Here is a 22,665-nt window from a genome sequence, read left to right on the forward strand (position 1 = left end):
CTTTTTTTTTTTTTTTTTTTCCTCTGCAGAGGGAGGAAGCACTGAAGCAGCGTAAAGAGTTATCTCAAGAGCTAGTTAACCTTCGAGGAGAACTAGGTAAGAATTTATTTTCGTGTTCTTTATGAGAACAGAAATGCGGCAAAACAGATCTGCGGAAAGACAGATGCCCTGGTATTGTAATGGTAGTCATTTAATTCCCTGACTGAATTCTGCTCAGATGCTTTAATCGCTGCATTTCTCTGGAGCCCTGACAGCGTGACCCCAGGTTCACTGAATTCCTGGCACTGATCTGACTGCGTCTAGCAGGGCCTCCTCGCAAAACATGTGTCTGATGACCAAAGCACTCACTTTCTTAAAAACAGGAGGATGGCTGACAGAATATATATTTGTGTTTTATCCCTGAGTTATTTGTACACCGTCTTACAGAGATTTGCTGGCAAAAATCCATAAACCTATAGAATATACTCTGCAAAAACTGCATTTTTGCCTTAGTGGCTTGTAGGTGAATGTAAAATTCATGGAAGGAAATGCTATCAGACTAATGAGATTAAATCTTTGAACTCATCCTAGTGGACACCTATAATATGAAATGGAGCTATAATGTGCAGGGGCTGGTTTTGCCAACTTTAAAGCTTGATTTAACTGCATTTGATGGTAACTTCATAATTTATTTGAACTCAAAGCAGAATCATCTTGTGGAGTGCAAAAAGTCATTAGATTGAAAATGATAGCACTTGAAAGTGAAGCTAGCATTTCATAAAAGCACTCTTCTGTTATGATGAAGCCCCTTTAAAAAAGAAAGAAAAAAGTTTAAAAGCAGAAGTGATGTGTGGAGCAGTTTCAGATACGTCACTTTTCAATAAAAAGCTGGAAATGTTTATTTTCACACGCTTTGGAAGTTGAGTATTGTCTCAGCCAAACTGGAGTGTGAATGTAGGTCTTGTAACATGCAGGTGGTGCATTTAATGTTCCGATTTATTTTTTAGTGCTGATGACTAAGGCGGGCATTCCCTAGCAACTGCTTAGAGTTGGAAGCTTGGTGAGGAGGGAGGGGTTTCCTTGTCCCCCCAGCTGAAGCAACAGAGCCCGGCTTCTCCACTTGTCACTGTTACTGTCGTCCAATTTAGAGGGTTAGGTTAAAATGCAGCTTGCTGGGGGCTTATTGATGCTGCATAAAACTGCCAATGTGTGAATGGGGAGTATCACAAGCAGAGAAAGCCTTGCAGCCTAAATAGGTAGGTGAGAGTACCAAAGACACTGCAGAAATCTGTAGGATTTTCTTTCCTGAAAGCTTAATACTAGAAAGCTGAGGCTCCTCCAGAGCTCGGCGCAGCCTGGTGTCTGTCAAGCTGCATTTTTTAACCTTGAAGCACCTGGATAGCAGTTTTGTGGTTGTTTCAGGTGGGTCTCAGTAGGGGCTGGCTTTGAAAGAGCCTGGCCTCCCTCTGCCTTTGTGTCCCTCTGTCCTGCCTTGTGCCAGCACTGCTGCCTGGGCAGCCAGGCGCTGAGCTGCCTGGGGACATAAGTCAGCTGCAAAGTAGTGGCTTTTGCCAAAGCTGCCTGGCCTGGCTCAGCACGTGGCTGAAGAAGCACTGGTGCTGGAGCAGAGGAAGGGGAAGGAGTGGCAGGGTGGAGGGCTGTGCCTCCCATCAGCTACTGCCGGCACTTCGGACAACCACAGAACTAGAGTCTTAGCATGGAAATGGGCTTCTTGCATTCCTACGAAGTTGGGTTACGAACTTTATAAACTAGATTTGACTCTTTTTATGTACATACACGTGACTTTGTGGGCAAACCCATTCGTTTACCTCATCATGAAAATGACTTCAGAAGGATTGCTATCAGAGCAAGAAAGTCTCTGTTCTTCCATGTGCTTGCATCTTCAATATTATTTTTCCTTTATTCAACCTAGGTACTACGTTTGTCACTTATCAGGAAAGGGAAAATTCAGCTTAGAAGGGCGGACCAAAAGCTAGCCAGCACTTTTGCCCATTACCATTTTTGGGGTTGGGTTGGGTTTGTGGCTTGTTTTGTTTTTGTTTGTTTTTTGGGTTTTTTTTTTGTGGTTTTGGTTGGGGTTTTTTTTTTGGAAGGCTTAGTTCTTTGAGGGTGCCTCACTCTTAAATGAACTTCCCTTAAACTTGTTACCTTCCTGCTTTGATTAACAGCCTGCTGAGCTCATTCGTGGGACTCCTGTTGCAAGAATATGTCATTCAGTAGGTTGATAACTAGAAAAAACATCAAACGCAACTGAGCTTGATGGGTCTGCGATGCCCGAGTGCACAGAGCTGCCAGCCAGGGATGCTGGCTGGGATCTTACTGGGTCAGCTCCACAGGAGCTTCTGTATGGCAGCCTCGGGCTTGCTTCCCTTTGCAAGGTTTCCAGGCCATGGGTTCAGTGAGGCGTTCATCTTTATGCAGTTCCTTTGTCTCAGCCACATCTCCCACCTAGCCTGTCTGTACTTCTCTCCTCGGCATGTAAAGGAAGCGGATTTAATCACAGAAATTAAAAACTACATAGGTCTTCAATTCTTATCTAGCTTTAAAAAGATTTGTTTTTTTTAAAAAAAACAAGTTAAATAAATGAAGCCAGCCAGACCTTACTGGTTGACAAGGTGTGAGAAAAGCATTCTTGTAATGCTAGCTTTAGCTGAAATTAATCTGTTTAAATACACACCTGCTAATCAGCTTTCTGTTGCCACTGTTAAATGGATGTAGCTGGACTTATGATTTACATAGGCTATTTTGACGCAAGCATTGCAAACTTTGATTTGCAGTACGATCTAGGCACGCAGAGATTGGCTCAGAAAGTTAAGTACAGTTTGAATCCTATTTTGGCCATGTGGACATGTGTACGTGTTCCGTGGCGTCCCAGCTGCCATGTGTTTAATGCATGTTGGTTTGCAGTTTGGGCACAGGCAATCTAGGAAGAGGAACCAGATGTGCCCAGCTCGGTGTAGTCTGTGCCCTGCATGTTGCTGAGTTTGAGAGGAATGTGAAGGCTTCTGCAGCTTGCACCCTGCACAGTTTGGACTCCTCAGTTTCTTGCTTTGAAGTTTATTTGTGTGTGCTCCCAAGCTCCTTCATTTACCTTGCAAAACCAAATAGGCTTGCTGTCACATTGTCCGTTTTGCTGGCTTGTTCTGTATGATCCTTTTTATCAAAATACCTTTATGTTTAATGATATAAATGTGCATTACAACCCTAGAACCTGACTTGGGCAGCGACCGCGTGGCTGTGCAGAGCGTGGGGAGGGTGGTTACCAGACACTGCTTTCTGCTCCCGGTAGCTGGAAACATGTGTGAGGGTTAGCAAGGATGGTGTGTTCGGGGATGGGCTTTTCCAAAGGAGTTCAAATGCATTAACAGTCAGGTTCTGAACTTGGGTTTCCTTAAAATCTCCAGCCACAAAGACTAAACTTTGTGGTTTGAATGTAAATGCCTTGGTTCTGGGAGCCTGGACCAGGTGCGGATGTCCCATTTGTCACCTGTTTTCCCTTCTTATTAAGATGCAAGCTAGTGTGTAAATCACTTCTAGTTACCTGTTTAATTGCGTAAGGAAAAATTGCAAGAGCTGCATATTTCTTGAGAGGTACGAAACTACTCCTCGAAATTAATTGCGCTCCAAATTGTTTTGGAGCCTCTTTGCGGCCATGCTGGACGTGATCCAGCGCAGTCCTGCTACGGAACGGCAGGTGCAGAGCTGACTCAGCCCATGCCCGCCTTGGCCCTTCGAAAATCGCTGTTTGTGAGCTGTTTTCAGTGGGCTGGAGGGGCTTGCACGTATCCTGTACAGGCGGCCAAGTGCATAACCCCTCTCTCTCCCCTCTATTTGTTGCATTGCAATTGATAAACAGTATTTTCTTCAAAATACCTTTATGCTATTTTTTAATAAATAACTTTTTTAAATGTTTTGGAGGTTGGGATAAAAAAAGACTATTGTGCTTTACAGACAGATGGAGTGAATGTGATTTGGTTTTCAGGTTTGGTGAGCCTTAAAAATACTTAATAGTAGGTAGACATTTCTATCGATTATTTGGGGCAGGGCTTAACTTGCTATGGATCATAGCCTTGCCTGCCTGCTGACACTGTCGTGTTTGCAGCACAAGAGGATGGGAACTTCACTTCCTGGCAGATACCTGAATGCTTCACATACGTATTCAGCCATACCCACTTAAATGTAGCTTAAAGCATGCTATTTTGCTCTACCTGACTTATTTCAATTTGCCCAGGAACAAAAATATGAAATGTGGCTTAACATCCTGTACCGCTAGGCTCGTTATAGAAGTAACACCCAGAGAAACTTGGTCATTAACTTGAAAGCATGTTTGGGTAGAAGAATTTCCAATATTGAGAATCTGCCAAAACCACAAATTGATTATTAGATAAAAATAATTTAAAAAAAAAAAACCAAACTATATGGAGAAGGAAATTAGCCTTTGTGTCTACAGTAGACTTACTGATCAACAGAACATACACAATTGGTCTTGCAGTTAGAAATATGAAGTTAGAGCAATAAAGTGTTATGTGCTGTGACAAAATGCTGTGCTGAATACTTGATGTTTTCTGGTAATTATCCGCTTCTCACATCCCCCACATCTATTAAAATGCTGCTAGTTTACTGTCCTAGTGACCTCTGTTTCAAAATGTCAGGCAGTTCAATGGCTTTTCATAGATCATAACTAGACCAGTGAGTGACTTAGGCAAAATTTAGTTCAAAACAATTTAATTCAGGATTCAAAAAAGAAAAAAAAAAAAATCCATTGTTTTATCTTCTTAGAGCTATGCTCATAGTGACTTTTAGGGGAATGCAAGTTGAAAAATGTTTTTATGTAAGCAGTTTAGCAATAAGGACTGAATTGTATGATGAATTGTTTTATAATTAGAATAAGAAAAACGGATTGAAGGAAGGAGATACTGCACAATTGTAAGGTCTTCTCTCTTGGCTACTTTTACTGAAAATATGAAATAGATTTCTTGGGGACACTAAGGCAACTTCTGTAGCCCTCTTCTGCTGGTGCTACTGCTCATGTGGTTTGGATCTGCTGCCCTTGGCACTGTCGCGGGGAGCTGCCACGTGCCTGGTTTTGTCGGCATTTGTTTTATGGTTCTGGCACATATGAAGCTTTGCCCAAGATGCAAGTGGCCATTGCTAACTACCACAGGTGAATGTTAACATGTCAAAAACAGAATTTCTGATCTGAAGTTATGCTGTTGCTAAATCTCAAAAGCTCCCTGTGGTTGCCAGAGGCCGTAGTTCTGCCCAAAAGAAGACCAGGCTCTTCGTTTATAATAAACAGGTGTTAAGAAACCGAAAAAATACCGATTGATCTTGCTCCCGGTTGTAATAATACAGGGAGAGACAGTGTTGTACGACTGGGAGGCGAGGCTGGGACAACCAAGTGAGGGAAAAATATTAATGGCTTTGCTATTCGAATAAAGAAGTGAACCTTGCTTCTGGCTGCCAAGTGCACCATTCCATATGCTCTATCCTTAAAGCTTAAAACTGTTTAGTGCTACAGATGAGATTGAACGAATTTAACAGACAAATGGGTAGTGCATCTTTTCATCTATGGCTTGATTTTTCTCTCAAATGCTGTTGGACCATTTGTCTCCTGTTGTTTTCTTGCTCAGGGTCTGTGGTCTGTTATAATGTGTACATAATGAAGATGTAGAATTGCGGAGGGAAGCACTTTAAGAAGGGAAAGGAGCACAATGTTCAACTGCCAGTGCAAGTCTTCAATGTTCTTGTTTGCCTCTGTAACGTTACTCTTCTCATAAATCTGAATTGCAAACTGGCTGAACGAGAACTGATGTGTCTATTTTCTTTGACAAAGGTGTGGTTTGCTATTTGCTTCTTTTCTGAAGTGTTTTGCATCATCTGAAGTTCTGTGTGCTGACATTCAGAGATAAGACAATGATAGTCAGCACATTCTTTTAGCTAAATGGAGGCAAACGAATGGCTCTGGCCTTACAAATAAAGAATTGGATGCTTGCTTCTTCCGCTGTTGGTTTTAAAGTGGCTCATTTGAAGCATTTTGCCGCAGTTCTCTCGAATGAGGCATGTGCATTGCCTGCCTCTCAGCTGTTACCCCTCCTACTCTGCTGTGGATGGTCAGATCTGTTCTGCATGTAGATGGCTGTGTATCCTCTCCATTTGGCTTGCTGCCTGGTTCTTTGCATTATAAAATAATGTCCCCTACCTGTGATGATTCCTCTTCCCAAAAAAAGTGACAATATGAGCATATATATTCAATATTATGCCAGTGCAATGTGACAGTGTAAATGCTAATTTTTCCATATTTTTTTTCAAAGGGAGCAGTTATAGTAGAGGTTTGTGGAAGGAATAAAGATAAGGAAATCTTTATTGGTGGTGTTATAGAAAGTATAGAAAACTGTGAGATCTGTTTGGGTTGCAGAGAATCATAGAATCGTTTGGGTTGGAAAAGAGCTTGAAGATCATCAAGTCCAACCGTTAACCTAACACTGTCAAGTCCACCACTAAACCATGTCCCTAAGCACCATGTCTACTTAAATACCTCCAGGGATGGGGACTCAACCACTTCTCTGGGTTCTGGTATGTTTCAGCTGAGCCTTTAGTTGCATCGTTGCCAGTCACGGGATGAACAGCTTGGCTCAAATTGGTCCTGATCAGCAGATCTTACAGACCTAGTGTGGAGCTAAGCCTGCTGTTAAAACTAATTCAGGTGGACACATGCAGGCTGATTTCTGTGCAGTACACTCACTCTTACGCTTTCTAGTTCAGCTGCAGGTTCCAAGTGGTGGCAGCAGGGCCAAGACTTCTCTGCAGTTTCCTTAAGAGAGTGCAAGTATCATTCATCAAGTTGCTCACTTGCTCTTGATGAGCCGTAGCAAAGAGGGAATCCAGTGGACACGTGTATAACTTGAGGCACTCTGCTGGGGCAGACTGCCTTCCCTAGAGCTGAGCTACTGCTTTGGGAATCAGTCCTTGAAGATACTGTAGTTTATGTATCTTAAGGCCCAAACACAGCTGTGGTGAGAATTTCCTGCACTGCCTGTACACAAATGCTTGAATCTTCCTATGCTTTTACATAGAGTTAATATTTGTACTGTTTGGGCGGTGTGCCAAGCTGCTCTGAAGTGTATGTATGCATGACTTCTCCTGTATTTGATTCAAGATCAAGTGAACGTTTTAGTTGATTTTTCTCTTAAGTAGGCAGTCATCTGACTAATTCATTTTAAATCAAAGCACTGGAGTCTGTATAGAAGCAGTTTTGCAGAAGGTCAGTGACCACACGCTTGTGTTGGAGGTCCTGTTTCACCTCGCTTCCAGGCTTTGGGTGCAGCTGGAACTGCATGAAGCGCTTGCTGCAGTCGTATTAACAGCAGGAAAATGGCAAGGTCTGTTCAGGCCTGGCTGGCTGGAGTTGGGAATGCTAAATTTCAAACTCAGAAGTACAAGTTACGAACTTCTCTTTTGCCTTGTAATCAGCTGTACATATGGGGAGACAAACCTAGGCAGTAGTCTTAGCTGACCTGCATTAATGTAAATGTAAAGAGAATCACAGAGCATCTCTTTCTGTTTTCTTAATACTCCGCACTTTCTGCCTGAAACTATTCTATATCGTGCGTATTTAAATATCTTGGGTATATGCATATTAGCAGTACGTTTCAGATTGGCAGTTCTGCTTGGCTTTCTATCGGGCAGTCCACGTCAGGCTGGGATCACTTCTCTGCTGCATATCTGAGTGACCGACCAACATCTTGAGTGGATGGTCCTCAGGATATTAAGACTTTCAAATTTAGCTAAGTGGTTTATATATCAAAAAGTGAAGTACTCAGACAAATACACTACTAAAATGGGATCAGATTAGGTGAGGTAGCAAATCCAATTAATTTTTTTATTGGAGCACTCCAGTGTCTCTCGTGAGACATTAATTCTTCTATGTCCTGACAAGCTGTCACGCTTGTACTTTCTATATGGGTTCCTGGCTTAACTAGATTCAATTAATTCTCAGCATAAGAAACACTGATTTCTATATTATTGCAAAGATCTTTTCATGTGTCCTTGGAGGTGGTGCTAATTTCATGAATAAGTTTTATATTTGTCTTTCTATAACCGTGTTGCTGTGCAAAGTGTTCACTATCTTTAATACTTAAAATGAAGACGGTAAAATTAGCATCAAACTTAATCCTATTACTTTTTTTCTTTTCTGACATCTTCAGTAACCACTTCTGCAGCTTGTGAGAAATTGGAGAGAGACAGGAATGAACTGCAAGTTGCTTATGAAGGATTTTTGCAGAAGTTAAACCAGCAACATCACAATGATTTAGCTGAGCTGGAGGAGAGGCTTAAACAGTTTTACACTGCAGAATGTGAGAAACTCCAAAGTATCTGCATTGAAGAAGCCGAAAAGTACAAAGCGCAACTCCAGGAGCAGGTTTGTGGCATCTGGAGTAGAAATGTTCTCTAGCAATTGCTTTCTGCTGCAAATAAGCCTTCAGATAATGCTGGGGGGGTGTGTTTGATTAATAAGAGTTATTTTATCTAATGCGAAACACCACTTCGTTGCAACTATAAAAATATTGCTACACTAAGCTGTCTAGATCTTAAGCTTGTGTTTAAATATGGTGGAGATTCCTTGTGTTCTGCAAGCTTCAGTGACTTCTGGAGCTCCACTGGATTGTTTTGAGGCAGCTTAAGCTTTAAGATTCATGAAGGTGCACCTGGCCTGTGACCTTGCTTTGCAACATCTCCGTGTGTGCAACAGATGCATACGTCATCCGGCTGGTAGTGGTAAACTGTGAGGCATTGTTCTTGTCTAGTAAGTGTTGTGTGTGGCTTAGCTTTTCCTGTGACCATCTGTTAAGTGCTCCCTAAACTATTTAAAACATGCTCAACGTACTGCGTAAAGCTGTTAGAACAGTACTTTAAACAGGGGTTAAGTTGACACGGGGCAGGGGGGAATCATGTTGTCTTATTGCAGGTGGACAACTTAAATATCACACATGAAAACTTTAAGCTGGAACTTGAAAACAGCCACTTGGAAAAAGTAGAGGAGCTGAAAAAGGAGTACGAATCCTCTTTTTCAGGCAAGTACTTTGTATTCAAGCATATACGCTATAGCACTGCTAGTTGCAAACAAAAATATTCAAACTTTTTCATCAGTACGTCCAGTTCATTGTTGTTGGCAGTCAGCTATTTTTAAAAACACTGGCTGAATTCCTTCTTTTGGAACTGAGTAGTACAGTACATTTTAAGTACAGAAGTAACTGTGATCCCATTGTAGTTGAACGAAACCTCTAAAATGGTTTAAGAGTGGAGATGACTCTTTCTTTCTGTAAAAGATGTCTGAATTGCAGTCTGCCCTCAGTATCTCAAGTTAATGAGTAATTGCTCCCACCCCCCCCATTTCTATCAGGAGCACCTCAACATTGAAATTGGGGATAAGCAGGGTTGTGTGCTTTCCAGACTGACATGGGAATGTTGAGAAATACTACATGCTGTTTACAGTATACTGGTGCAAAGGTTGTTTCGCAGGGAGGGGGTGGCGAATGCACTCATTTGAAATGGGATTGCATCTGAGTGACTGAAGTGATAATAATTTCCATCCTCCCTCCAACTCCACTTGATAGCCAAGTTTCCAGTGATACTTTTGCGTCATTAAAACTGGTGACACTGCAGTCAGAGAGCAAACTCCTCTTCATGACAGCTCCAAAGTAGGAAAGGAAGTGTTTTTCTAGAAGGTTTTGGAAGACAAAATTCTAATTTTTGCCATGTTTCCCATCAGAAACTCAGCTGTTGTCAGATGTGGCTCTTGTGCTCAATTCGTCCATTTGTTGCGATGTAGATGAATGCTTTCAAAATTGACACACTGTCAACTAATGAAATGGATATGTGGGGGGACAATCAACAAATCTGGAGCAGCAATAAATCTGATGCTCTGTACTTGCTTTGGATCAGAGGATGATAAATGTTCCTTACGTGTTGATTGACTCTGCATCTGTGCATGTGTGTATCGGCTGGCTTTTGTGCTGCTGCTTTTCAAAAGGAATTTCCATGTCTTACGCGGTATTAAAAATCTGCAAATTAATTTGTTGCAGAGCTCAAGAGTGCCCATGAATCTGACAGGAAGTCACTTGAAGATTCCTTTAAAGAGAAGCAAGAATTGCTAGAGGTTTGTGAAGGGTTGGGGTCAGTGCAACAGTCTAAAACTTAAAAGGCAGTTTGGAGATGTGCGCTGAATTCTTGGCCTAACTGTACCTTATCTTTCCACTTCAGAAAAAGATTGATGAATTAAAATGTGAAAACGACTCTCTGAGTGAGAAGTTGAAATTAGAAGAGCAAAAGCAAATAGCCAAAGAAAAAGCCAACCTTGTAAGTCTTGATCTTCAAAAATAATACAGACGAGCAGATCTTGTAAGCCTGGATTTATTTTATTGCGTAATATGAAAGGTTTGCAATCAAGCCTGATAGGGCTCCCATACATTTTATGTAAATGGCTCACCTGCCAGAAGTTTTTCTCAAATGCTACAATGTTGTGTATTAACCTTACCAATATAAATCTATAAAGCTGTTGAATATCTAAGCCAGTGGTGTAAGTTACAGCCTAAGTTTAATTGAAGAACTACGTGTATGCAAAATTTGTACCATAGCTTTCTTCTATTCAGTCGATAAATGTTCTAACGGCGCTGTGATCTGTGGGGGCTTATGTCACTGCTACAAAACTCACTTCTTGTACTTGAGTCTTTAATGCACTTCTTCAAACACTGATTCATACTTGTTGCCAATTTATCCTCCAGATAAACTTTTCTTTTGTCCTGCCTTTCTTCCTGAGGCTGCTGTTAGCTGTGATGCTCTTGGGTTAGAAATGTGCTCTGCGAGAGATTTTTCTTGCACTGGGAGGGTTAGACACAAACACGCTTATCTTTCCAGTTACCTGGAAGTAACTGGAATACCGTTAGTACTGCTTATCCCATCAAGAGAAATTCCCTGCTCAAAAACTCACTTGGGATGCTTGTAGTAGAAGTTGCCCTAGTTTTCACTGGAGTGGGTTTGGTGTTTTTTTTCCTCTCTTACTGCTTATTCTAGCAGCAGCCACAAGAAGAATCTGCAACCACAATATGTTGCTGTGGTTGATGCAGAGATGATACCAAAGAGAATGTGTTGTACACGGCACTTGGGAGTTTGAACTGAATTACATAGGCATGCTCAGATGTTTAATTTAAAGGAGCAATAGTCCAGTGCCTTTAGTTGTAAATGCTCTTTGCATTCTGACAGCGTAAGACACATCATAAGCTTGAAGCTTCTCTGTGGAAAAATGCTGATTTGACCTAGTATATTCTTCTGTACTAAACACAAATTCTGCACTGTTGGAATTCCCAGTAGCCTTTTGAAGACAGAGATGTATTTCCAGCTCTCCAGTATTGTTTAGATAGTGTCACTTGATATTCCCAGCTTTTCTGCTAAAATCTTATCTAGGCCTTTCAGTCTTTTTATCTGGCTCTTTGTTCTACTGTTAAGTAGCTAATGTTGTGGCTCAGATTTAACTTTAAAAAGACACTTTAAGACCATTGGGGCAGAGGAGGGAAAGGAAAAAAAAAAAGAAAAAGAAAAAACTGAATTTTGAACATACTGTAAACTGCGTTTAAACTCTTCAGGATCACTTTTCTTGCTAGCTCCTGGTTCCACGTAAAGCCATGAAAGGGAGGAACGAAGTTAAAATTGTCTGCCTCCCGCTCTGAGGCAGCTCGGCACACCCCACCCTCCCGCAGCCTTCTGTTCAAAAGTAGAAATGAAACAAGAATCACTGATGCCCCAGTCCTTAACAACAGGGAGGAGAATGAAACATGTAGGTGATGAGGCCCTTGTCACCTGTGCAATGCACTGGTTCTGTCCCTGGGGGACTGCGCCCCACGGAACTGCAGGCATTGCCCACCGAGTCTTGGGTTTTGGATGCAGCAGTGAAGCTGTTACTCGGTGCGGTACCCCAGTATTCTTACCCAAATATGCTAAAACAAGTTTTGTTTGTTTTTAAAGATAAACTTGCTTACAAAACACAGTAATCATTGATCCGTTTCTGTTTGTGTTCCACTCGGGCTACCTGGAATTGGACTGAGACTTTCTTCATTTCTCCTTATTTTTGCCTGTGACTTTGCCTTTGAAATGTAGAGGGTATGTTTTACTCTGCCGCGTTTGAATGGTTCCTTACTCTGGAAAAGAGGTCCTTGAGGAAACCAGATCTGACCCTGCCCTGCCCCTCTCCTGCTCTCCCCTCCACCTCCTGGAAAACAACAAAAAAAGGAAAAATAAAAAAGCCTTAACTTGCTGTATTATAGCCAAGTCATGGATGTACAGCAGTGCAAGATGTTTATGTGCAACTGCCTTGCTAGGCTCTAAGAAGAACATTAAAAAAAAAAAAAAAAAAAAAAATTTCCACTTCTGCTTACAAACCAGCTACCTTCAGACTCAAACCAGGAAAAATCAGCTACAGTCAAGTTCATAGCTTTAAATTTCTGGTGCTTGTTGAATTGCTCCAGCACCTGAAAACTCTTCAGATGTTTACTCTAATTAGCTCTTGGGATGGGTTATGAGTAATATGAAATAAATTTTGGAACTCCTAGCCTTAAAGGGAGCCTTTGGGCACTCCTGCAAAACAAGTTTTGCTGTGACAGCTTTAGTTGCCTGCCTTTTGACTCACAGGGGGTTTTCACATTTGTGCCTGTAGTGTTTTCTGAACGGATTCTAAGGAAAACTGCAACTGTGAGGGACAAACAAAACCAGAGGAGAAAGTGGTAGTGGATCTTTTTCATATTCACGGCTGTCTGGCTTGATTTTCACTTAGAACAAGTAAATGCCATTATCATATTTATTTTCATGCTCTTTCTAAATAGCTGAGAAACACTTAAATTGTTCCTGAAATTCAGGGCACTAAGCAAACTCTGTGGAAATCTTTCAGAAAAACCCGCAGATTATGTATCTGGAACAGGAGCTGGAAAGTTTGAAAGCAGTGCTGGAGATCAAGAATGAGAAACTCCACCAGCAGGATGTAAAGCTAATGAAGATGGAAAAACTGGTGAGTTTTCCTTGGGGTCTGGCAGGTTTGGACTGTGTCTCTTCTGATAATGAACTTGGGCTGGTCAGACTTAGGGGAGAGGATTAATTTTTTTTGTTGTTTAAAACAGGAAATTATGAAAGGACATGTTCTGCCTTGCAGGTACAGTTATGTGTGCATTGGGCTGTAGTGTAAAGGGGGGAAGGAATCACCAGATGCTGTAAAATGACCTTTTAACCTCTTAAGACAACTCCTGGTTTGCATAAACTGTTGCTAAGTTAGTACAAGGTTATCTGGGAGCCTCTTCCACATTTCCTGTCTTCTTCCCTCTCTCCTCCCTCATCCCCCGAAGAGGGGAAGAAGGGAAAAAAAAAAAAAATCAATCCTTACCTGCTACATTTGCTTCAGCATTATGGAAGATAGATTGCACTGTCGGGAAAACTTTTAACATCAAAATGATCTTAATTGAACAAGAAGGGACCAAATATCAAATGTAATAAATGTTTTTATCTAGAGCTGATTAGCTTAGATCAAACATTTCAGCTATTATCTTTAAGCTACTTCTTTAGCTGTGTGGATTTGCTCCTGACCTGTGCATAATTCCACATGAAGAGGCAGTTGTGGGGGCAGAACTTGTAATTACTTTGCATGCTCTTATTTGTGGCAGGACAGGGTCCTTATCCTGGGTGGGGCCTTTGAACACTGTAGTAATACTTGCTTAAGCAAGATTTTAATGAGGAAGTATAGAATGAGGCTTGGATACAAAGGAATACATTCATTGTCAGTTGTTCAGTATTGTACAGCATCATTATGTTGCCCTGGTCTACAATTACTAGTAAATTACTAGTAAACCTTCATCTTTTCTGACAGATGTTGGCTGCAGTATAGAAGCCCTTGGACCATCCAACCGTTTAATCACTGTTTTTTTCCTTAACTTTGGATAACATCCTGCAGCAGTGAACTGGAATCAGGAGAGCGGCAGGGAGGGCTGCTTACACAGGGAAGCTCTTGAATTTGTCACATTAAGGTGTTATTTCCAGACAGTCTTCTGTCTGCAACAGCTTCTAAAACTGCTGCCCGTCACCGGCAGGAGCTACTAGAACGTACTGGTTAACTAGTAGATCCCTTATCCAGTCCTCCTTTGTTGGCATCTAATCAGCACAAGTGGTAAAATGCCAGTGTTACGCAAGTGGGATCTATTTGACTATTACAGAATATTAAGCTGCGATAGCAGGTCGGTCTTACATTACTCTAGGTTTTTGCACTCACAGTAACAAGGTCTGCAAACTCCAGATTATGAATGTCTGTGACAGCTCAGTCAGCGTCTTGATGAGTGCATGTATGAGTGTTATTTTAAATCGTGATTTTTTTTTTTTTTATTTTTTTCCCCCCTAAGCTGGAGAACAACACAATCTTAATGGATAAATTAAAGAAGGTTCAGCAAGAAAACGAAGAATTAAAAGCTCGGATGGACAAACACATGGAGCTTTCAAGGTGAAAAATATCTGTAGACTTTTAGATGTTCTTATGAGCCAGGGGAAGGTGTTCCTGTGACAAGAAAGAAAATTTTTTGTAAATATTAGTGACTGGGATTTTGTAGTACTCTGAAAGAACATGCCCCTCTCTCCCCTGCTTGTATCACTACAAATGTGCATTCCTGTGTAGAACAACAAGCAGGAACAGATTGTAAAGGGGGTAAAGGCTCAGAATTTTCTCCAGGGCTCCAAAACAATATTTCAGGGAAGAAAAAGTAACTCAGAAGTATCATCTTATTATAGACTGGCTCTTTAAGTATTACTGGCTTGTGAGCTAAACCTGGTTTTACTTACAACCACTTCAATTGAGTGATTTGTCCCCAGTTTAGAGCAGTGAAAAGACCAGTGTGGTTTATTTAGCAGTGTGAATAAAATGCATCTGAGGTTCTCCTAACTTCAGCTATTGCTTAAACGGGTGGGCAAGCTCTTCCAGTTTGAAGGGAGCTAAAGAAATGCAGCTTCTGTGTAGAGCTGAGCCTGCAACAAGACCTAAAGGCTCCAGCGTGGCCATTTAAAAGCATCTGCCATTGTAAGTAGGACAAGTCGCGCTTTTCAGATGCTTTTTCTGGTCTTTAGGAATGTTTCTTAGTGGGACTTTCTCCTGCTTTCTGCAAGCTACCATTTCAAATCCAGCAAGGATGAGAACATGCTACATCCTCATTCGAAGGAAGTAGCTTAGTTGTAAGCCAAGCAGGGATTTATGCAATTTCAAACCTTTCTTTAAGTTCTGTGCTGTAGCCCCCAGCTTGGGCTGTGTGTTCTGATGTAAATCTTATGTTTGCAGGCAACTTTCTACAGAGCAAGCAGTTTTACAGGAGTCGCTGGAGAAAGAATCCAAAGTAAACAAGCGCTTGTCAATGGAAAATGAAGAACTTCTGTGGAAATTGCACAACGGTGACCTATGCAGCCCAAGAAAACTGTCTCCCAGTTCTCCATCCATGCCTCTTCAGTCCCCACGGAATTCTGGTAACTTCTCTAGTCCTACAGTATCACCGAGATGACATCTCTTGAGAGAAAGAGGGGATTGCATTTCCTTTGTGATCTGCAGAACCAATCCTAACTTTAATCACAGGAGCAAGAGCTATATTAGCTGACTGTGACGACTAAACAAACATAACTGGAAACTCTTTGGTGCAAAAATGGCGATAAGAGACCGAGAGCGTGGGAGCGAGACACTCGCATTGCTCCTCCTCAAAAGACTTGATTATGACCTCTGCAGGCATTGTTGCACAAAGCACTTACAGAGCAAGGAAAGACTTGTTCATTGCCTTTTCACCTAACTATAAGAAAAAGCTCAGGGGCTTAAAGATAAAGATCACAACCTTTATAAATATGTTCCTTATCACAGACACTTTTTTTTTAAGGCTGTGTGTGCGTGTGTGTATGCGTGTGCTGTGGATGGAATGGATGTAACACACCGTGCGTGTGTCTAATGCTGCCTTCTTTGCTGTGTACGTAATAAAGGATAAAAGCTGAAGATTTACACATTGACATGTACTTCCTTAATAATGTTGTCAGTATGCATGCTTTTAGCAGAGAGTACCCTCCTCTGGGAATGAGGAGAAACTGCCACTAGTAGCATAGGTTAGCTTCCTTCATCTTTCTGGCTTCAGTTCAGTAAAAAAATGGCATGAAAAGCTTTGTCAACTGAACTCGTTAGTGTCCTGGCTGACCTGAGTATGCGACTCCAAATTTCTTTCAGAACCAAACTGAAGCGCAGCCATATTTTGCATGGATTCTTGGTTTAATATCCATGCGTGACTCTGCCATTTATGAGGAGACTTTTTTTTTTTTTTTTGCAGCATACAGTGGATTTTGGCTTTCAGGTCGGCAGGGATATAGTCAGATCCACAGTAGCCTTTGAGGTCAGAAGTTACGAGTGGAGTTGTTGCAGGTTTAGAAGCCCACACCTGTCATCTTACCTGCTGAAAAGGAATTGCTTATTTTTCCCCCAAAACAGCATGTCTGTTGCTGAGGCCATCTGCTGAGGATAAACTAGGTGTAGATTTGAAAGCCAAAGAGAAAAATGCAATAATTGACACTAGGTGCATTCTTAACTCAGTTCTCACGAAGAATCTTAGGTAATTTGTGAATTCCAATGTATCTGGTGACACACTTTGCCTTTTTAAGCATTAGCATTTATATTTACATTCTTCAGGGTTGGCTAAATTCACCTGAGGAAGAAGGGGAAGGCGGTAGCTGTGTATTTATCTTGCTAATTCTGCCATACCTTCCCTCTTAGACTGCAGGATATCAGTGTTTTGCCAGTTTATTTGGCAAAAGATCCTGTACAAGAGATTCTGTAGAATAGGGGGGGGAAAAAAATTGTCCTGGCTACTGGACCTGGAGGCTGAGGGTGTCAGTGTTTCTGGAAATGTCACCTGCTGAGCGTCAGCTTCAAGGTAATCGTGTAGCCTTGCTACACCCTTGGCCAGACCTGTTTTAAGACTTCTATGTTGTACCTACTAAACCCAGGATCAACTTCAAATTAGCGTTACAAAACACTGTCTATGCTTACGGTAGCTTAGGTTTTACAGAACCACTTCCAGCAGCGTTGTGACACTGCTGTTTAGCTGATGCTGGTAGCTAGCTCTGCAGGTAACTGTTACGGTAAGTTGTGTTGTCTGGGTTTCCCGGTGTTATTCAGTAGCTTGGGGACAGGAATCAAGGGGATGGAAAGTGTTTAGGGAACTCAACTGGAGGAACCATTTTGACATTCAAACCATTTCACTCAAGCCTTGAAAAATCTTGGCTGATAATGAGGAACACAGACATATAAACAAGACTGTTAACAGTGCTCATACTGTAAGTAAACTTGTAATATACTTAAACTTGTGATTGACTATTTCATCATTAAATTTACTTAGTTTTCCATAATGTGCAAGTTAAGGATGCCATTTCTACAGAATGTTACGCTCTCTTTTAATCCTCTTTAGGGCACTGTACATACCACTTGTTAGTGGTGTCAGTACTTAAAACGTTTTCTAGGGGGTTCAAATTTAACTATGAAAATCCTCTGTGGGCTAAAACTTGGCTTAAACTATATCTTGGCACATTCTTATTTTCTATGGTCAAAAAGATTTGATCACATGTATTTGAGCTGAATGCTTAAAAAAATAAATTTTTTGTACTGATTGAAGAGTTTTTCTCCTGCTTGTATTAGTCAAAAGATCTTTAATCTAAGGCGGAACATTTCTCCAAATACTAAAAACTCTTAGTACCTGCTCAGCACAGCAGAACAGCAATAGTGAAGGTTCACTGCACAAATCATTAATGTTTAGCTAAACCTTAGAAAATTTTAACTCTACACTTGCTACTCTAACGTAGGTAGAAGTTACACAGAGCTTGCTTGTGATTATTAGTGATTCAGTTTGAGTTGGCTGTTAAAAAGAGGAGAATGTAGATAACACTACAGAATTAAGCAATAACAAAATACTTGAGTACAGTTGGCTTAATATAGGGACCCAATGTGCACAGGCCTGGTAAAGGCACCCTACAGGACTCTTCTTCAAATGCTCACCTTATTCAGGAAATTTTTTGTGTGAGAAAAGCCACATGGAGTTAAGCAATCTAACAGATCAAGTCACAAGAAGAGCTGCCTCACCCCTGGTAAGAACTTTGTTATCTTAGTTGCAATGTTAGTGCCTCAAATAAAAAATGCAAGAAGAGTGCGTACAAATGTTTGATGATCAACTATAGGGTACCCCTTCCCGTAACAGAGAAAGGGAAAGCTCCTCCAGGCTACCACTACAGAAAAGTAAGTATGGAGACTGTTAATTTGTCGATAGTTTCCTTCCACAATACAGGAGACTCCTCACCTCTATACTTCTTGCAAGTGGAATCTTTAATGCTTTTATACAAAGAAATGAAGAATCCTTGTATATAGGAATCAGGCTACAGAAATAACTGTTTAGTGTTTGTCGTGTCGGTTCAAAAGAATTTAATTCTGTTCATCTGTAAGCACTGTTTCAATATTTTTCTCTGAGTATTAATATTTCAAGCTTTAACCTGAAAACCATGTGTCAACAAAGGCTTGCTTTGATCCACTAGCTTTTTTACCTATTTTTTTGGTAATAAGTTTCCTTCAGGAAGAGCTAGAAACCTGCTCACTGTAAAGGCATGACAAAGGCCTAGTGCTACTCAAGCAATTAAATGATTTTCTTCAAATATTCAACCTTAACTAGTAGTTCCTACTCTCATGAGATGTTTCAAAGGAAGTTACTGTGGCATATCTGTACTAAACAGTTTGCTATTCAAACTATTCATAATGTGGTTTACCTCCCATCAGTACTTTTCTCTAAAGGTCTCTGTACGTTGCACTATTACTGGCTGTAAAATTTGAGGCGAATCATTCCCTTGTGCTAACTGAAGACTTGAAGTTTCTTACTACAAACACCAAAGACACTTGCCTGTAAACTGGTATCGCGCAAACCGTGCAGGAAATTCCTTCTAGACAGTAAGTAACCACTGATCTTTAAAACTGTAGTTGCCTGGCCACCAGGAAATCATTCAGGGCTGAGCTGGAATTAAAAAGGTCATCTGAAAGTTGGAATAATCGTTGAACCCTTAAGAAGTGAATACCTTCTGTCCCTTGCTGTTGCCTTAGCCGAGTGGTGACTGAGGTACGGAGACAACCACCACCACTGGCAGGCTTAGGCACGTGGCTTTGACAAGTCACTTAAATTTCATTCCCTGGGCTTCATCCTCTTCCCCTGTGTCACTGTTTGTGTGGAAACGTGTAATTGCATCAAAGAATCAGGCCTGCCCAGGAGGCTTTTAGTAAAGTAAGAACTATGCAAAATATATAGGGAAATAATTCTCCTAGTTTACAATGATGAGAATTATCTTCATGTTTGCAGGGCGGGGGGGGAAAACACCACCAAAAATTCTTCCTTAAAGGCACTGCTGCTGTAGTTACAACCAGTCTTGAGAACTGCACGTGATCAATACATGTAACTATTAAACCTGAGGGAGACCACGCGAGCAGTGATGCAGCAATGGATTTACATCGTCTGTCTTTTCCTCTCCTGCCAAACTGTCACCAAGGGAAGTGATGCTACCACAGGAACTGCTGTGCTGATGAGCAAGTCTGAGCAGGTGACACTTATCTCCCACTTGCTAGATACTTTAAAGGGAATCAGTTGTCAAGGGCTCAAAAGCACTTTGAAATTTAAGAAGTTGGCACTGCTCCTGTAGTTCAAAGGGAAATACATTGCTCTGATAAATGAATGAACATGTTGCACAGCCTCCTCCAGAAGCTCTGGGACTGTTCAAGTTACTTTGGTCAGATTGAAGTCTTGCCTTAAAAGAGAAAAAAAAGGTAGAAAAAACACTTTTAGGTATTACTATCAAATTGTGTAACAGCTGTTTAGTCAGTTGGGTAACAGTGTGATATTCTTGATACCTTTTAATAGCAATCAGAGAGAAAATTAACAAGGGACTGCCTCTTACACCCTCGAAGTTGATCCTGTTGCTTGCTATATTTAATTTTTTCTTTGTCACCTTCTTTCCAGAGGCCAACAATATTGCAGGCACCTGGGGAGCATTCCGCAGGCACCTGGGGAGCATTCCACATCCACATGACACATATTTCATGAGACATGCATAGAGCCTTTTCAGTCTTCACCATGGGCGTTTATCACATTGGTTACATTGGTTTAGGTTCCTGCATGCTGAAGGAAAAAAACTTTCAGCAAGCTTGTATAATGATTTCATTAGCTATGCTAATAATCAGGTTAATGATGTGACTGAGAAGCATTAGTACTTACTTGCTAGCACTACTCAAAAGAGTACAGTGCTCAAGGGCTTGAACTACCTGGAGCAAAGGGCTTGCTTCAAGCCTTCACCAGAAGGCAGCTTTAGTCAAATGCAGGCTGAGCCACATTGAAGCGTGGGAGCCAGGGACCAATTCCTGGTTTGGGTCCTTGTATGCCCAGGATAAGCTGGGTTTCACTTGCCTTGTAAAATAAAAGGGCTTGCATTAAGACTTTTTTTTTTTTGTCACACGGTTACACTACTGAGTAGTTTTGTATTGGAAGTTCTAGCTTGCATGGATTCTGTGCTTGAGGCTAGGAAGAAAAAAACATCACCAAAACGTCCAACAACGTTGTTACCAAGTTCTTAATCTTCCTCTGGAAAGTCTCTTTTGTATTCGTGACTAAACCCAGGCTGAGAGCAGCAGTTGCTTATCTATCCAGATACAGGTCTGTGTAAATGAAACATCTTTCCTTTTCTCCTAAGTAAATTAATACAATTGAGCTGAACTTGCTATCAACCAGAGGAGAGATTCTGCTGTAAAATCAAACGTTATTCTAAGGTTACAGTTGGGTTTTCTTCTGTAAATGTAATGTAAATATAACTAAATGCAAGTTTTAACCTTTAGCAAACATAATTTGCTACATAATTTAGTAAACTTAACACCATGCATCTATTGAAGGAGTGAACTCTTAAGCAAGCTACAGATTATAAGGTAAGAACGCAAAACCAGAAGGAAAATCCAACATATCCAACCACTTACAAGTCTCTGGAGACACCCTCTAGCACCTTAATATATATTTGGTATTAATCTAACTCAGGAGTGAGAATTTTATTTGTGTGATTATATCTTTTATACATATGAAATGAGCCCACACACACATTTATGTTTTTATAATGTTCAGAAATTTAATTCTTGCAAAATAAACATTTGCTATCAGCTAATTCTGTAACAAGCTTTGGGGGGGCTTTTTGTTGTTGGTTTAAACCAACCAAAGGTACAGTACTCTCAACTTCAAAATTGCACAGCACCAGAGGAAATCCACCTGCTCAGTGGATTTTTGAGGATATTTAATATCATCTCAGTTCTCATATGCACAAACTATAAGGCAGGTTAACCTTACAGAAGAGTTTGAGGAAAAGGACCATATGCAAAGGAAAACCCAAGAGCACCTATTCCTAAATATAAATAAGCCCTATGCATGTTCAGGCTTAAACTTTTAATGCTTCATAGTAGTTCTACTAACTCACAGCTGACTACTGCTGGGCATAGGGAACTCTGTTTTGGCCTGCCAAGCTAGTGAATATGGAATGCACTGACATGTGAAGACGAACAGCGATAGAGAAAGCTTCATTTAAACATTAATAAAGAAAATAAATGGCTATAATGTCAAATAACATACAGTTCATTCTATGTCCAGAAGCCTCTCCTGTCAGTTTAGTTCAACTTTAGTAGCAACTGTTGTTTCTCCTTGTAGGTTCTGAGCTATACAAATGTAGTTTCCAGCATCTCCGGCTTCAAAATCCTCAACAACGAGAACGCTCTTTGACATTCTTGTGGTATGTCCAATCCCTCTGTTGATCAATCGCCAGAAGTTTTGGATAATTGCAGGCCTCTCAGACTGTTTGAAAGATAGATAAAAAACCAAAACAAACCACTCACATAAGAAAATACGTGACTCTGCAAAGCACATTTAGTGACACTACCCTGAAGATCCAAACCCTGAAGCAAGAGCCTATATCCAAAAGTCAGCCCTAAGTGAGTAAACTGAAGGTGCCTGGCAGAAGCAGCAACGCCCTGTGTTAAATACTGACTTACCACTAAGTTATGCCAAATAAATAAGGCTACTACAACGGCTCTTCCCCTCTAAGTGCAGGTACTGTGTATCTGTGGGTTAGTGACGGGCTGCCAAAGCTCTGCCTAGAGTTGAACTGAACTGAGTTGCAGCTGTGGGCCCCTTACTAAGGTTGCATTTGGGTACTTGATCAACCAGGTGCAGTATCCTGGGGGAGATGGCAGGATAGACATGTGCGCTTATTGTCAGACATTCAGCACGTCTCAAAAAAGGAAGGCAACAGTGGCACGAGTTAGTTGACCAAGTTCTCGTTTAGCACAGAGAAGAGCTTTAAATAGTGTGTTGCAAACCAATTCCTCCTCCTCTAGTTTCAGAAACTACGTATTAGATAATAGACACGCAAACGGTAACAATTCACAAATGCTTCTAAATTAATCCTCACGTTATGCTTTCTAAAATGCACATGTAACTTCAAAAATACAAACAAGGATGCTAAGAAAGATGGGGTTTAGATTGTGGTGGTGGTATATTTGTAACAGGCTCT

The 22,665-nt window shown here is 41.0% G+C and overlaps 2 protein-coding genes across 6 annotated transcripts in view; one reads left to right on the forward strand and one right to left on the reverse strand.

Moving 5' to 3' along the window:
* The window catches only part of MTUS1 (microtubule associated scaffold protein 1), an 89,832-nt gene extending 73,937 nt beyond the window's left edge, over positions 1 to 15,895 (forward strand). For all 5 annotated transcript variants that reach the window (XM_035897812.1, XM_009642428.2, XM_035897813.1 and 2 more), the window contains 8 exons: positions 30 to 96; positions 8,208 to 8,422; positions 8,969 to 9,074; positions 10,086 to 10,159; positions 10,264 to 10,359; positions 12,941 to 13,057; positions 14,433 to 14,530; positions 15,356 to 15,895. In XM_035897812.1, coding sequence (XP_035753705.1) covers positions 30 to 96; positions 8,208 to 8,422; positions 8,969 to 9,074; positions 10,086 to 10,159; positions 10,264 to 10,359; positions 12,941 to 13,057; positions 14,433 to 14,530; positions 15,356 to 15,572 — 990 coding nt within the window. In that variant the 3' untranslated portion in view covers positions 15,573 to 15,895. The remainder of the gene's footprint in view (positions 1 to 29; positions 97 to 8,207; positions 8,423 to 8,968; positions 9,075 to 10,085; positions 10,160 to 10,263; positions 10,360 to 12,940; positions 13,058 to 14,432; positions 14,531 to 15,355) is intronic.
* A 5,863-nt stretch (positions 15,896 to 21,758) lies between these two features.
* The window catches only part of PDGFRL (platelet derived growth factor receptor like), a 17,959-nt gene continuing 17,052 nt past the window's right edge, over positions 21,759 to 22,665 (reverse strand). Inside the window, exon 7 of the mRNA XM_009642371.2 lies at positions 21,759 to 21,947. Within this exon, the coding sequence (XP_009640666.1) occupies positions 21,759 to 21,947 (189 nt within the window). The remainder of the gene's footprint in view (positions 21,948 to 22,665) is intronic.

This window comes from Egretta garzetta, unplaced genomic scaffold, assembly GCF_000687185.1.
Source record: "Egretta garzetta isolate BGI_Z169 unplaced genomic scaffold, ASM68718v1 scaffold46, whole genome shotgun sequence".
NCBI lineage: Eukaryota > Metazoa > Chordata > Aves > Pelecaniformes > Ardeidae > Egretta > Egretta garzetta.